This window comes from Uranotaenia lowii, chromosome 3 (genome assembly GCF_029784155.1).
Source record: "Uranotaenia lowii strain MFRU-FL chromosome 3, ASM2978415v1, whole genome shotgun sequence".
Lineage (NCBI taxonomy): Eukaryota > Metazoa > Arthropoda > Insecta > Diptera > Culicidae > Uranotaenia > Uranotaenia lowii.
In genome coordinates, this window is record NC_073693.1 from 262,862,695 (window position 1) to 262,878,676 (window position 15,982).

General features: G+C 38.3%; 1 protein-coding gene across 1 annotated transcript; it reads right to left on the reverse strand.

Moving 5' to 3' along the window:
- Window positions 1–10,119: 10,119 nt before the first annotated feature.
- On the reverse strand, window positions 10,120–15,631 carry LOC129750722 (uncharacterized protein K02A2.6-like). Its single transcript, XM_055745730.1, has 4 exons — window positions 15,513–15,631; window positions 13,637–14,608; window positions 10,576–13,501; window positions 10,120–10,481 (listed from the first exon to the last, which is right to left on the reverse strand). Exons 2-4 carry the CDS (start codon window positions 14,606–14,608, stop codon window positions 10,228–10,230), a joined length of 4,152 nt encoding a protein of 1,383 aa, XP_055601705.1. The 5' UTR covers window positions 15,513–15,631; the 3' UTR covers window positions 10,120–10,227.
- Between the last annotated feature and the right edge of the window lie 351 nt (window positions 15,632–15,982).

The following is a 15,982-nucleotide window of genomic DNA, read 5'->3' on the forward strand; positions in this document are numbered from 1 at the left end:
TAGGTCCCAATTAGTTGTTCTTGGGTTTCTGAATGTAATTGTTTCTAAAAACCCACCTGAGTGTTCAAAATAGATAAACCTGTGGTCAGAAATCGATTCTTCGTTAGGCACATGCCAATTTGAAATTTCCTGAGAAATTGTTCTAGAACAAAGTGTGATGTCAATCACCTCTTCTCTGTCACACCTAACAAAAGTTGGTTTATTTCCTACATTTAGAATTTCTAAATCAGTGCTGCTTAAATATTCCATTAAATTTAAGCCTCTCAGATTGATATCTGAGCTACCCCATACAAAATGATGAGCATTGGCATCACAGCCTATTAAAAGAGGTATATTTTGTGATTCACAGAATGAAATGACATTTTTTAAATCATCCGTAGGGGATGATTGTTCATATGGTGAGTATGCTGAACAGTAGACGTATTTTCTATCAGGCAGCGAAACCTGAACGACGCAAATATCTCTTGTTGTTAGATTGGGTATAAGTGTTGCATTTAAAGAATTGTTTATCAATATACATGCACGAGGCATTATTCGGGCATTAGTCATTCCAATTACACTGAACACAGTAAAGTTTGGTTTGAGCAAATTCCCTAAGTAAAAAGTTCCATTTCGGAAATAGGGTTCTTGGACCAAGGCGATTGATGCAGTTCCATTAAGGATTAAACGACATAAGTTAAGTGTAGCGGTTCTTTTGTGCTGCAGATTTATCTGTGCAACCTTAATAGAAAGCATTACTATCAAAGAATTCCACACATATTTCCATCACACACAAGAACCTCTGCACCTTCATATCGACGCATGAAGCGGGGTATCCCATACAGGATGAAAATTTTAAAATCGTGTGTATAATCTGAATCCCACGAGTTGCCAGGAAAAATACGGCCCTTTGCACCAGTGCCTGGCTACAGTGCAGACCTTAACAACGTTCTGCTTAAGATAGGATTATTATACACCCTCCTACCCCCACTTTGGGGCCCGCAGGCACAGAACCACCTTGAAGCGGGTGTTTACAAAATTTAGGAGAATACAACTCGTGCATGCGCATTAATAGCAATAAGCACAATTGGTGAATCCTCCCTGAAGAAACTTGGCTTGAAACCAAGCCAAGGTTCCCCCCTCCCAATGTGATAGTCGCATTTGAAGAATGACTAACGCATATGGGAAGTACTGGATAAGTCGCCTTTTACGACGTGGACCAGTATCCCAGTGGTAGTATTCTATAAGCCGCCACCACACAGCTTAATCCAGCGCAGTTCGGAATTTCAAATTTCTTCGTTTTGTCTGGCTCGTCCGGAACTTTGATGAGCTGAAGAAAAAAAGTAAATTAATCTAAATTTTGCAAGACTACAATTCATACTTTCATTAAAACATTTACCACAATCTCCCTAACCATGCAAAATCAATCGTTTCGAATGTAACGCATCTAAAACTACCTCTTTTGAAAGGAATCGAGCATTTTTAAATAAGGGGTAATATTGATTCGAAAAAATACCCGTTATCTGACAGATCGTGAAGGTTCTCAATAACGGGTCAAATTTACGCCTTTAAGGGGTAGCCAAAAGTTAGCGTGTCCCGATCAGAAGAGCATATCAAAATCAATACTCAAACCTATCTCTGCGAGATATTTATATCTTATTCAGTTATAGGTTTTATATGAGATTTGTTGTTTATGTTTTTTTTTCTAAAATAGAATAATATCTACTTTTGACTAAAACAATTTTTTCATCTAGTATTTCATCTTAAATCCTGCAAATCCTATTTCAATTCATTATTATTTCATGCATCAGGTAAACCTTCAATGTATTCCATTCACCGATTCCTATTCTTCAAGTAGGGGAGATGAGGGCATAACGAGCACCCAGGGCATAATGAGCACTCCTTTTTTCTACATAAATACGTATTTTCTTAAACAAATTTTCATAAGGACTTGTTTCGTACTACCTATAGTATTAATTTTTCACCAAAAAAGAAATATCCTTTTCATCTTTACAGAAATCTATATATATATAAAAAGCAATTTCTGTATGTTTGTTTGTTTGTTTGTTTGTTTGTTTGTTTGTTTGTTTGTTTGTTTGTTTGTCCTCTATAGACTCAGCCGTCTTAAGGGCTAGAGAGCTGAAATTTGGCATGGATGCTCATTAGGACCAGGAAAGATGAAAAATGTTTTTGGATTTTCGGATGACCCCTTCTGAAGGGGGTCGTCCATAGAAGACAAATATTGTTTTCGCGATATTGACGTTACTTTTCGTCGGATCGCGTTGAAAATTTGCACATGAGTGTTTTGAAAGACGATCAATCGATTTCAGGTGTCAAATTTTGTGTAAGGGGTCAGCCAAAGGGGTCGTCCATATAACCTGTTCGCTGTTTTTGCGATATTGACGTTATTATACATCGTATTCAGATGAAAATTGGTACACGATAGTTTTGAGTGACGTGCAATCGATTTGAGGTATCAAATTCAGTGTAAGGGGCCGGCAGAAGGGGTCGTCCATATTAAATTTTCAGTATCTTAGAGATATTGACGTTATTATACATCGGATTGGGGTGAAAATTTGCACATAGGAGTTATTAGGGACAAACAACTGATTTCACTTATCCAAACTGAAATCAGGGGTCGGCCAAAGGGGTCGTCCATATTAACTATTCACTGTTGATGCAAAATTGTCGTTATTACACATCGGATTCAGACGAAAATTGGTACACGAGAGTTATGAGAGATGAGCAATGGATTTCAGGTATTAAATTCAGTGTAAGGGGCCGGCAAAGGGGGTCGTCCATATAAACCTTTCAATATTTTGCAATATCGTCGTTATTTTACATCGGATTGGGATGAAAATTTTCACACGGTAGTTTTCAAAGACGAGCAACCGATTTCAGATGCCGAATGCTTTGCCAGTGGTCAACGAAAAGGGTCGTCCATATAATTTAATTTTTCGCTGTTTTTAGCAATATTGTCGTTATTATTCAATGGATTGCTTTGAAAATTTGCACACGGGAGTTTTGAGGGAAGGGCAATCGATTGCAGTCATCAAAGATTGTATAAGAGCCCCCGAAAGGGGTTATGCTTTTTGGCAATAATTGCGTTGTTATGCAATGATCGAGTCTAAATTTATACACCTGGTTTTTTGGCACGGTCAAAGGATTTCTGATTTCAAATTCAGTAGCAGACGACAGACAAAGTGATCGACCAATATTTTTGCAATTATTACATAACAATGAATTCAGAAGTGCATCTGGAAAATGCTTGGCAATTGGCTTTCAAACAAACTTTTCATAACATATTCCAAGTTGAAAGCGAAACGGAGTTCGTATGGGATCAGCTAGTATTAAATAATAACCAGCGAGGTTCTCAAGTGACGAAAATATTATAATTTTTGAGCACCACCAAATAAGCTTTTATGACCTTTAAATCATCTTGATCTGAAATGTACGCACTGCAACATAATCTACACATTGTTTCTCAATTTTCAACATCATAAAATTTTTGATTTTTCACTTTAATCAATTTTAAAATGCTTTTTTACTTTAATTTGTTCACTAGAGGCGAACAGAGCACTATCAATGAAGGCATAATGAGCATTTTCTGCCGGGGAATCTAGCAGCGAATTTAACTCGATGAAGTCAACTGAATAATAGAGCTACAGCTTGGCTTGTTTTGTCTGTCGATTTGGCCTATTGGTAAGGTGTCGGAGAGGTAATCAGTAGACTCGAGTTCAATTCCTGTTCGAGGGTATTTATTTTGCACATACCATTCATGGTTGATTTTTTTTATTGTTACATTATACGGCTAATAGCATCAAAGCATCATCCGTCAAACAAAACACCAGAAACCTAATGTATGAGCATGTGTTAATTTTTTGAATTCTACAAACAGACCTAGATTATTTTGTTATTGCTTTGTTTGATGAATCTACGCTTCACCGTTAATGCAATCATGATCATGAATGATAAATGAAAAAAAAATCACCTCGACCAGGAATCGAACTCGAGCCTACATGTTACCTCTCCGACATCTAACCAATAGGCCAAATCGTCAGACGATACAAGTTAAGCTGTAGCTCTATTAATCAGTTGAATCAGTTGAATCCCCGGCAGAAAACGCTCATTATGCCTTCATTAATGGTGCTCATACTGCCTCGGGGGGTTTCTCATTATGCCTCTACAGTGACTGATTTTCAGCTTTCGGCAAAAATTTTTAAAATGCATTTTTAAACGTTTTTATCTACTTTTTCAAGTTTCATTCAATTAGGCAATAGACTATTTGAGTGTCTGAACACGAAACAATGATGTAATTCACATATTACAGCTGTTCTCTATGGTTAAATAAGCGATTTCCTTAACCCTTCGTTTCATAAAGTAGCAAATTTGCAACAATTAATGTATAAAAAAAGTGAAAAATCGTTTTTTATTTAGATTTTTTTTCTTGATGTACTCATCATTTCCAACTGTTTAAAATGATTTTTAAGGAAAAATAAAAAATCATGAAATGAAGGGTTAAGGCAAACGGCTGCCTGATTTCCGTGCGCACGGTTCCTTTTGAGAATTCCAATAGTCCGATACCGATCGGGCCGATCCATCAAAATTCCAATACATCAGGTAAAATTATATGAATTCCCATTGGCCAATTCTATGCAACCCAAACGGCTTGAACAAACGGCCGGCATCGAGCAATGCAGAATCAGTACGGAAATAAACACCAACCTTCAAAAGCTCAGGTAGAGTAGTAAGCGAGGACACACAGCTGGTGGGATGGGATGGGATTGAAAAGTGATGAGTTCGAATCTTATCACTTATCGCCGTCTGTTTTTGCATACAAATCCAATAAGATTTTTAGTTTATACTAGCTGACCCGGTAAACTTCGTTTTACTTGTTACTTAATAAATCGTTAGAAAATGTTTAGTTCATCTACACATCTTTAACTTCTTCCTGCTCGTGAATCAGTTTTCATGAAAATCGTCTTCAAGTTGTTCGAGTTTTTTCCCATTTCTAGTTGAAACAACTCAAAATGAAAAGATTTGTATATGAATCTGAAGTCTCTTTAAAAAAAAAAAAAAATGATGGCGTTCAGTTCGGTCTGATCGAACTTCGATTATTTAAAGTTTGATAATTAGCGGGGCCGGCTTTGGCGTAGTGGTTAGATTACAAGTAATCTACGACAAGGTTCGTGTGATCGAATTCCGGTCACTGCATACATAGTACACTTTCTGTGCTCTGGTGATTTTAGCATTTGTAAGATGCTAGTCAACATAACTTCAAAAGAAGAACGCTTAGTATAAACATTTAGTATAAAAATATAAAAAAAAAATTTATCAATAATTTAAAGAAATAATCTTACTTTTTCATAAAATCTCTTTTTTATCTTTGCACACTTGTGTCAGTTATGTATTGATCTATTATTTTCACAACAGAAGTAAAACCTTTGCAAAATCATGATATTTAACACAAACTCACCTGGAAAAAGCAATTGGAATCTGGTTGGAACCTTTTCATGAGTAGGCATCTCGAAAAATTTTATCTCTTAAATCCGGTTTTAACATAAATTTCTTCGTCCATCAGGACACATCTGTCTCATTGCGTAAAAACCGGTTGCACATATTGCAATCTAAGGAACTGTTCACTGTTAGTTATTTACTTGGTGTCTACTAGTAAGAAACACCCTTTTAGACTGACGGAAATGGATTAATTGCATTATTTAAGGGGTCTGCTTTCAGTTATCCCCAATAACCATAGACTTTTTACCATATTTAACATCAAGGGTTCCATTCCGATGCTTGATTTGAACTTCGTGTGGATTCTAGAGTGGCTCCTTATACTTCTTAACCATTCGGTCCAAAAAAGAATCAGAAAAAAATAAACAGTTTATGAGTTTTCAAGTCGACAATGAAGAATTTTCGAGGCGCAAAATGCGTAAAAGACGCAAATTTGTGCAAAATTTTTTTTACCATGTCTTTTTGCATCGTTAATATCTCAAACACACATTAACTTAAAAAACTGACAAAAATAGGCACGAGAGTCCTTTTCATAACCAACACAACGCTGCCAAAGTTGCATATCCGAGCACTATAAACGTAGCTATCACCGAAATAATGTGCCCGGATACTAAATGATCATAGCCTTACACCAATGAAAAAACCAATGCAAAAATCAAATTTCAAGTAATTTTCTATCATTTTCCTCTTTGATGTTCTGATTTTGCCTATTTTTTTTAAATCGTCCAGAATGGCCCGGCCGTACGACTTTATAAGGAAAAAGTATGGAATGCATAAGGTTAAGGAGCGTCGTTCTTTTTTACAACTATTTTGAAGATATCTTGTCTAAATTCGACTTTCATCTAATTCGAAATCAAATAAGCAATTTGAAATTGCTTGAGACATGTTTTGGCATGATGGTTTAAGATTTCACTGTACCCATTCTTTTTTTTTGGAAAACACTTCAGAAGCGACAAATGATGATTGGTAACATTTCTAAAATCATCACATAACTTCAAAAGAAGAACGCTTAGAGTTGAGGAAAGGAGATCTCTTCAAAGAAACAAGAAGTTTCACTAAGATCTTATGTGTTTGTGTGTTTTTTTTTTAAGATTTTGTTTATTGGCTTTATTTTAATTTTGATTTTTTTTTTCAACCAGACAACGCCAGGTATTCCAGATAGTCTGAAATACATTTTGATTCTACTAGATCTCTTATAAATGTTGAAATATTCCTTCTCGATATGATCAAGATGAAAAAAATACTGGTTTTATCTCGTTCATTTAAAAAATCAATACTGAACACAGCTTTCTTCGTTTGGACAAGATAATTTTCACTCTTCTCGAAGCATATTTTGCTTCACCATAAAATGCACCTTCGAAGGCAAAAGCTTTTGCCATGTTGCCACATTTCCTTCGGAGCATCCTGCATACTTCATCCCACCTTCCATTTCTTTCCAACAAACCCAGCCAAACCAAACACAGCCGAGCTTTTCCACACGTGTCGAATTATGTTACAACATTGGTTTTTGTCGAGTGGGTGGGGGTGAAGAAAATTTCCTGGATGTCGTTCCTCGCTGCTGTCGGTCGGACTGCCATAGCTGTCGTCGTTTTCGTCGTAAATTTGTATCCGCAATATACGAGCACTTACACAGCTCCACTACATTCAGGCAGCGAGCGCCACCCAACAGACGAAAGCAAAACTGAAATCTATCGATTTTCCCGTTAGCCGAGAAAAATATGTTCGTCCCAGACCCTGGCCAACTTCGCGCGTCGTCGTTTATCGATCTGCCTCGCCCTGCCGTGTCGGCTGTTCTCGGAATGAAGAAAAAAGGAAAAAAAATGGCTGGAACGACCCCCGCCCTCTGAGCGTCGTCATCGAGCCGTCGTCGTCGTCGTCGTCAGTCGGGATCCTTTTTGCCTTCTTGCGATAGTATTGGTGCTTCAAACCTATACAGGTTCCGTTTCCGCCCGGGCCGACCAACAACCGACACATGTCTGCCGAACAAGCCCCAACCAATGGCCGGGAGAAAGGTCCTTCCGCTTTTCTGGGTTGTGTATTATAGGAGTAGTAAATCGCGTGCGAACCTCTATTTCCTAGAACTGGCGTAAAGACTGGGTAGGACTGCGTGGCTCGGCGAGCAGTTGTCTACATTATGTACTGCATATTTCATAATCTCGCAAGCACCCGCGACCTTTAAGCGGAAGTTTGGGGCCAGAGGCTGTATGACTGGTGGATGATATGCGATGCCAGGGACAAACCGCAGCCGAAAATATATGGGTTGAGTGAAGGAAAATGTTTTCCGCACGAACTGTACTCTACATAAGCATACCTTAAAGCACTGAATTTGAGCTACTGTATGTATGTAGAAGTCAACCGGTAGAGTATTTATCAAGCTGTGCGAAGCTAGAAAAAAAATGTGTAGAATGATCCTGCTACGAAATGCATTCAATGAATTACATCAGCGATAAATGATTACACCAGCAACAACAATCATGGGATTCCTGGGAAGGCTTCTGGTCTTGTACATAACAGCAGCAGAATTAATGTCCTGCCGATGAAATGTATTCCATCATGTACACTCTACTAACTTTAATATATTTGGCTTTAGGATACAAAAAAGAAGGATTGATGGGAGCGCACGTTTGGCCCGCGTTGCTTTAAGCGCGTTAAAGTTTGACAATTATTGCTTGATTATGTGGATTTTGCAATGCCGTAAATGAAAATATGACTCAATTCGAACAATTTTCGGAAACTACTGAACATAAAACGTTAAATTTGAAGTGTATCCGTTTTCAAGACCGTTTTTCGCTTTTCAAACACCTCCGAATTCATTCATAAATTTGACACAATTCGAACAATTTTCAGAAACTTCTAATCGACCAACGTGAAATTTGGTGTATATTCATTTGCAAAACCGAGAATGGTTACTATAATACTTTCAAACCCCTCCGATTCCAAAAAGGAGGGTTCCAATACAAAATTAACAAAAAATTGACAAATTCTCGAAGGATTTGAGGTGATATATTGTATTGATAGACGCTTCCCATTTTATTGTATGAAGACTCTCATATTCAAAAAATTTAATATTTATATTTTTAACATTGGCTGTATTTAAATACTCCCTTCGCTCCAAAAAGGAGTGATTTTTCTTTAATTTTGAAGGTTTAATTTATTATATTGAAGATACCTCCTATTTTTTTTCTTATGGGTGGTATATACGCGTTTATACCTTAACTTGTTGACTCGGGGCGAACAAACACCATTGATCGGGGCACGATTAGCATTTTCTGCATAGAAACTAGCAGCGAATTCAACTCGATTAGTCGACTGAATTATAAATCAACAACTTGACTTGTTTACATCTGACTACGAAATATAAAATTTAAAAAAAATACATATCTGGGATTGCTCATAAATTCAATAAAGAATTCGAGACAAGTCAAATCTGGCTATGAGGCTCAGATATTTTTCAAATCTTCCTGGATTTGGTCCTCGGGATTGTTCACATTATTTGCTTGATCAAATTTTAAAAAATCCACTTTGAAAAGTTTTAGTTTTTGTTTTCTTAAACTATTTTTTAAAGTTAATTGAAAAATGAACATCCATTTTCTATACGAATACGACTCGCACGTCGATGGTGTTCGGATTAAGGCTATGATCATTTAGTATCCGGGCAGTTACAAACCATTGTATTTTAAAAACTATTCATTTGATCGAAAAACTTTCTATGAAGAAATGAAGGTGTTAATATGACATTTAATATAAAAATATTAAAAAAAAATATTTATCAATAATTTAAAGAAATAATCTTACTTTTTCATAAAATCTCTTTTTTATCTTTGCACACTTGTGTCAGTCATGTATTGATCTATTATTTTTACAACAGAAGTAAAACCTTTGCAAAATCATAATATTTAACACAAACTCACCTGGAAAAAGCAATTGGAATCTGGTTGGAACCTTTTCATGAGTAGGCATCTCGAGAAATTTGATCTCTTAAATCCGGTTTTAACATAAATTTCTTCGTCCATCAGGACACATCTGTCTCATTGCGTAAAAACCGGTTGCACATATTGCAGTCTAAGGAACTGTTCACGGTTAGTTATTTACTTGGTGTCTACTAGTAAGAAACACCCTTTTAGACTGACGGAAATGGATTAATTGCATTATTTAAGGGGTCTGCATTCAGTTATCCCTAATAACCATAGACTTTTTACCATATTTAACATCAAGGGTTCCATTCCGATGCTTGATTTGAACTTCGTGTGGATTCTAGAGTGGCTCCTTATACTTAACCATTCGGTCCAAAAAAGAATCAGAAAAAAATAAACAGTTTATGAGTTTTCAAGTCGACAATGAAGAATTTTCGAGGCGCAAAATGCGTAAAAGACGCAAATTTGTGCAAAATTATTTTTACCATGTCTTTTTGCATCGTTAATATCTCAAACACACATTAACTTAAAAATCTGACAAAAATAGGCAAGAGAGTCTGTAGAGTTCTCCGGTGAAGAATATTTCGGTTGAAATAAACGAACGCAATACAGTTCGGACAATTACTTTTATTGCGGCTGGTACGGTTCGCTGTTGCACTACAACTGAACTAATCCCTCATCTCAAAACTTCGGATAGGCTTTCGCTCTCTCTCTTAATAACTCTCTCTATACTGTTGAACAGGGTTGAAGTCATATCCTACATCCTTCCCCCTCACTAATATAATTAAATAAATTTGTTTATATGGTTAAGAGTAACACTTCACGGACTATACCGCACTTTAGGTTTCCGTAGTCGTACTGGACGTTTTTCGATTGGCGAAGTGTTCCTTAAATTTCGGTGCATATCTCCAAAAGAGGCCGATGCCGTAGCCATCGGTGCAACGCCTTCTGATGATGACATCCGTCTAAATTGTTCTGCTTCCATTGTGCCCTTGCTAGGATCTTTCCCGGTCTCGGTTGTTTCTGCACGTGACTCGTCCTTTCCAGGGGAACCTTGAGAGGAAGTAAGAATGCCTAAAAAGAATAAATTATAATTAATGGATAAATTAAGTGAATTGAATAAAATTACATAAATCATCGCGAAAAGAACAAAAAGTTTTGCACCAACCTTCATTTTCCCTTGGCAACTTTCTCAAGTGAGTAACCGAACGACGATACGAAACTCCTTCATCGTTAGTGATCCTGCAATCACTTCCAGCTCTTCTGTCGACCCGAAAACGCTCCAATTTAAACTTTGGTTCGAGTTTACCATTATCGAAACTCCGTACGATAACAGTATCATTTACTTTAATATCTGATGGTGTGGCATGTCTGCGGCTATCTGCGTATTTTTTACCTTTTAATTTCTCCACTGCATCTCTTTCGCGTACTGCTTCTTCCCGATATAAGTAAGGATCCGTTCTAATCGACGGAAGTAGGTCTTTGATAGGTCGCCCGGTCATAAGTTCTATTGGGGCTTTTCCTGTTACGGTATGCGGAGTGCTGTTATACATTTGAACATATTCTTTCAATGACGCACGCCAATCTTTGTTTGTAGCCTTTGCGATTCGTAAAGCTCGTAGCAATCCTTGGTTTTGCCGTTCCACAAGGCCGTTCATTTGCGGCCAATACGGTATAGAATGAACCAATCGTATATTTTTATTCGCACAATAACTAGCAAATTCTTGACTCGCAAAGGGTGGCCCATTGTCACAACGTATTGTTTCCGGATAGAAATGTTCATCAAACAAGGTTTGAAGCGCAGAGATGGTGTGCGATGCGCTGGTAAGCTTCATTTCTATAACCCTCAAAAATCTGCTGAAATAGTCTACTATTATTAAGAAAGTACCACACTCTTTGACACTAAAAAAGTCGATTGCTATATCCTGCCATGGCCGTTCCGGGATCTCTTTCCTTGTCATAGGTTCAGGAGGAAATTGCGAGCTAACTGCCGCACATCCTGCACATTCTTGCACTTTGTTGGTGACATCCCTATCCATGTAGGGCCACCAAACCTTTTCGCGTAGAATTTTTCGCATTGCGATAACGCCAGGGTGCCCTCGGTGTGCTATATCCAGTGCTTTGTTCCTCAAACTCTGCGGTAAAATTATACGTTCGTCCCGAATCACAATACCCTCCATGATACCCAGCTCTTTTTTGAATGCCTCGTATCGTATTAAATTTGCCGGCCAATTACCAGTTTTCATAGCTTCAATAACATCGGTTAGTGTACCATCTTTCCTTGTCTCATTCCTAATCTCGTCCAAGTTTATTGCCGTTAGACCTTCCCCTACAGCGAAGAGAAAATGTTCTGAGGCTTCATCAAACGCAGCTTCCTGATTTGGACATAAACGCGATAGAATGTCAGATATGTTCATGTGACCTGGAATGTGTTTAACAGTAAAAGTATAAGGTTGCAGACGAAGAGCCCATGATTCTGCTCTGGTACAAGCACGACGACCATCTTGATGTTTTCCTCCGTATATGTATTCTAATGTCTTGTGGTCGGTGTACAAAATAAAATGCATACCAAAGACGTAAAGGTAGAATTTTTCTACTGCCCATACTACAGCCAGGGCCTCTCGCTGTGTCTGAGGATAAACCTTTTCGGATGTTGTCAATCCTTTTGAGGCAAAACATATTATTCTGGGGAAGTTCTCCTTATCACGCTGGACGAGGACTGCGCCGAGTCCACTCGGTGACGCATCTACGTAAAGCTCAGTCGCATCGAGTGGATCAAAAAATCCAAGTTTGAGTACTTTGACTGTCAAGTCGTTCCTGAGATCATCGAAGGCATCGCATTGTTCTTTTCCGAAAACCTCCACCTCTCCACGGATAAATTTCCGCAGTGGTTCGGACCGTGAAGATAACTTCGGAATGAAGTGGCCCACAAAATTGACCAGCCCTAGAAAACTTCTAGTCTCCTCTTTTGTTTCCGGTTTCCTGAAGTTTTTAATAGCAGATATTTTCTCGTCTGACGGGCTAATTCCCTTCGCGTTGACTTTGAACCCTAGTATATCAATTTCGTCTACGCCAAAGGAACATTTCTTCTCGTTCAGCAAAGCATTGTTCTGACGAATTACTTTCAAAACTTGTCTCAGTCGGGTGTCATGTTCTTGGCGGGTGCGGCCTGTCACCACAATATCGTCTATATAAACTATGACGCCATCTATGCCATTCAGCATCTGGGTCATTACCCGCTGAAAAATTTCGGGCGCACAATTTATACCGAAAAATAATCTTTTGAAGCGCATAAGTCCACGCCCAGTCATAAAAGTGGTTATGCCGCGTGAGTCGGGATGCAATTCGATATGATGAAAGGCTGATGTAATATCTAATTTTGAAAAGCATACCGAACCTCTCAATCTATTTAAGAAAGTGTCAATAACTGGGAGGGGGTAGTATTCTCTCTGGATAGCAGTGTTGGGGTACCTCATGTTGATGCAAAGCCGTACATCGTCTTTCCCTTTTGGTACGACCACCATAGGGGAAATCCAATCAGATGAACCTTGCACCGGCTCGATAATATCACATCGTAGCATTTCGAGTATTTTTTCATCCACTTTTTGCTCCATAGCGCTTGGAACTCGTAGGTATGAAATTCTTTTGGGTGGGATCTTTTCGTCAATCGTCAACTTAACTTCGATGTTGGGAAATTTAGGAAATGGTTTAAATGTCTGAACGTGTTGTACATCGAGTCCTACTTTCAGCACACGGAGCTCTTCAGCAGTTTGTTTGCTGAGAAGACATTTGTTTGCTCCAGTCACTACGAAGAATTCAGCGTATGCCTTCGGTTTGGTCTCATTCACTGAAATCCATGCTTCAAAAATTGCTGAAATTTGCAACGGTTGTTCAGATGCATACGATTTGAACTGACGAGAGCATTGGAATTTTGTCTTATATATTTTAACATCGGTTTTCCCAATTTTGTCCCAAATTTCTGATGTAACAGAGTTGATCGAAGACCCAGAATCAATTAAAAATTGAACTGGAAAAGTGTCGATTTTACAAGTTATTATTCCATCAGATTCTCTTAAAAGATGGTATGAGTGTCCCTATTAAAACAAGATAAAATTTTTTTTTAAATTTACGCATTTTTGGTTTATTTAATTTCATTTATCAAATTAGTTCATGGATGTAGAAAATATTAATCAAAGAATAATAGAACAAAATTAAAACGATTACTCTACCTCAGACACGTCACTTGCAGTTGGACGACGAGGCAGTTCTTCCTTCCACGGAGCTTCTCCAAGATTATTCGTTTCACCTTCCGGACGCTTCCAGACGTTACGAGTAGGCCAATTCTGCTGTCTTCCTGGACATTTTCTTCCGTAATGCCCTGTCACGTTGCATCTATTGCACTTAATACGTCGACCTGGGCACGATGGTGACTGCCAATAGTGATCTTCGGCTCCACAGTTGTAGCATTCATTACGCCTAACCATCGGACGAGACTGAGTATTCAGAAATCTTGTCCGGTGATTCGATTGTGGTTGTTTCCAACGGTTGGTCCGATACGGAGCTCGACGAAAATTGCCACGTTGAACCGTGGCAACCAGAGACTCATCAGCAACAAATTTGGCCTTTTCTTTTTGCTTGTAAAGGATTTCGCGATTGACAGCATAATTGGTTATTTCGTCTAGAGTCATGACGTTTTCCATTCCTTTGTCACGAACTCTCTCATCGCGAGCACCCATGGTAACCTGCTGCATAATGTCTTTTTCAATTCGTTCTCCGAAGTCGCATCGCACTGCTTGTTCTCGCAAACGTAGTAAAAACAAATTAAACGCTTCTTCGTTGGTTTGCCGCATTGAGCGGAAAATCTCCAACTCAACGCGATCGTTATGCTTCCCCACGAAAAATTTATTCAGCCTCTTAATCGCATTGTCGTATTCAGGTTCTTCCTCTGGACGATAAGGAATCCGGGTTGGTTCTGGGTGAATTTCTTCTGGTGCGGGTCCTGCGTTGTAATAGGTTCTCTGCAAGCCTCGCCCTCCATATGTCAATAGCATGACCAACTTCTCATGTTGTGTTTGCACACCTTTCAGCTCAACGAGAAGTTCAAAAGAGCGCAACCACTCCTCCCATTCTCTTCTCAAACCTTGCGGATTAATGGCATCATTAAATGGCTGCAAAGGCCAGTTAGCAGATCCTCCGTTCATCTAAAAGAAGAAATGAAAACTTACCGTCAAGATTCCATTTGTGCGTTTTTTCTGTACGATTTATTTCATTAAACTGTTATCAAAGTATGTTTCAATGCAATGTCCGAACAACGAAATTTCACTCTACATATGTGATTATAAATTGTTTGCTTTTCCCGTTTTATATTTGAAAAAATTCAATAACCTACTATTTTTATAACAAAGCAACCGTAGCTAACTCCAATCGATTAGTTTCGTTCTAACATTTTCATTTCATCTCACCCATTTTCAACTCATCTCATCAAAATACATCACACACATGATCCTGCAGTTCGACTACGACTCAACGTCGGGCTCTTTCAGTTCCTCTCAAAGTGCACATATTTTTTTTCTTCCCTTTTTCACAACAAAATACACACGAGCGACTGCAACGATAAGCTGGTCTCGCTGTAAACGTGACTGCGACCAAAAGTCGGACTCTTTCTTTCTAGCGACTGCATTAATCATTTGGTCTCGCTGTTCACACTTGCATTTTTCCACGACTGCAACACATAGTTGGACTCACTTTGCAAAAATGACTACGACACAAGTCGGACTCTCTTTCCAGCAACAACATGCATATGATTCATTTCACTAAAGGCGGGAGCTGTTCTCAGTGTTAGTGACTACAACATTGCGTTGGTCTCATTTTTCACACCACTACCACTCAACAATAGAGTTTTCCTGGCGAATTTATGCTTTCACCGCCATATTTCTTTCCACTGTTCACATTCTGTTTTTTCACCTTGTTTGAAAAAAATTTACGCCATATTAGAAAAACATCAAACGCTAGGAATCTTCCATGTTTACGATGAACAAGACAGCGAAAGTTGCACAGGCCAGCGTAGGTTTTCACTTCCCACCAAACGTTAAAAAAAATACTTACGATCCTGCCGATTGCGCCCTTTGTAGAGTTCTCCGGTGAAGAATATTTCGGTTGAAATAAACGAACGCAATACAGTTCGGACAATTACTTTTATTGCGGCTGGTACGGTTCGCTGTTGCACTACAACTGAACTAATCCCTCATCTCAAAACTTCGGATAGGCTTTCGCTCTCTCTCTTAATAACTCTCTCTATACTGTTGAACAGGGTTGAAGTCATATCCTACAGAGTCCTTTTCATAACCATAATAAAGTGCCCGGATACTAAATGATCATAGCCTTACACCAATGAAAAAACCAATGCAAAAATCAAATTTCAAGTAATTTTCTATCATTTTCCTCTTTGATGTTCTGATTTTGCCTATTTTTTTTAAATCGTCCAGAATGGCCCGGCCGTACGACTTTATAAGGAAAAAGTATGGAATGCATAAGGTTAAGGAGCGTCGTTCTTTTTTACAACTATTTTGAAGATA

Coding starts and splice junctions, on each gene's coding strand:
- LOC129750722 (XM_055745730.1), bottom strand. CDS start 14,608: ATGAACGGAGGATCTGCTAACTGGCCTTTGCAGCCATTTAATGATGCC. Junction 13,502..13,636: donor CTGCAAGTGACGTGTCTGAG/GTAGAGTAATCG, acceptor TTGTTTTAATAG/GGACACTCATACCATCTTTT. Junction 10,482..10,575: donor GTTGCCAAGGGAAAATGAAG/GTTGGTGCAAAA, acceptor TATTCTTTTTAG/GCATTCTTACTTCCTCTCAA.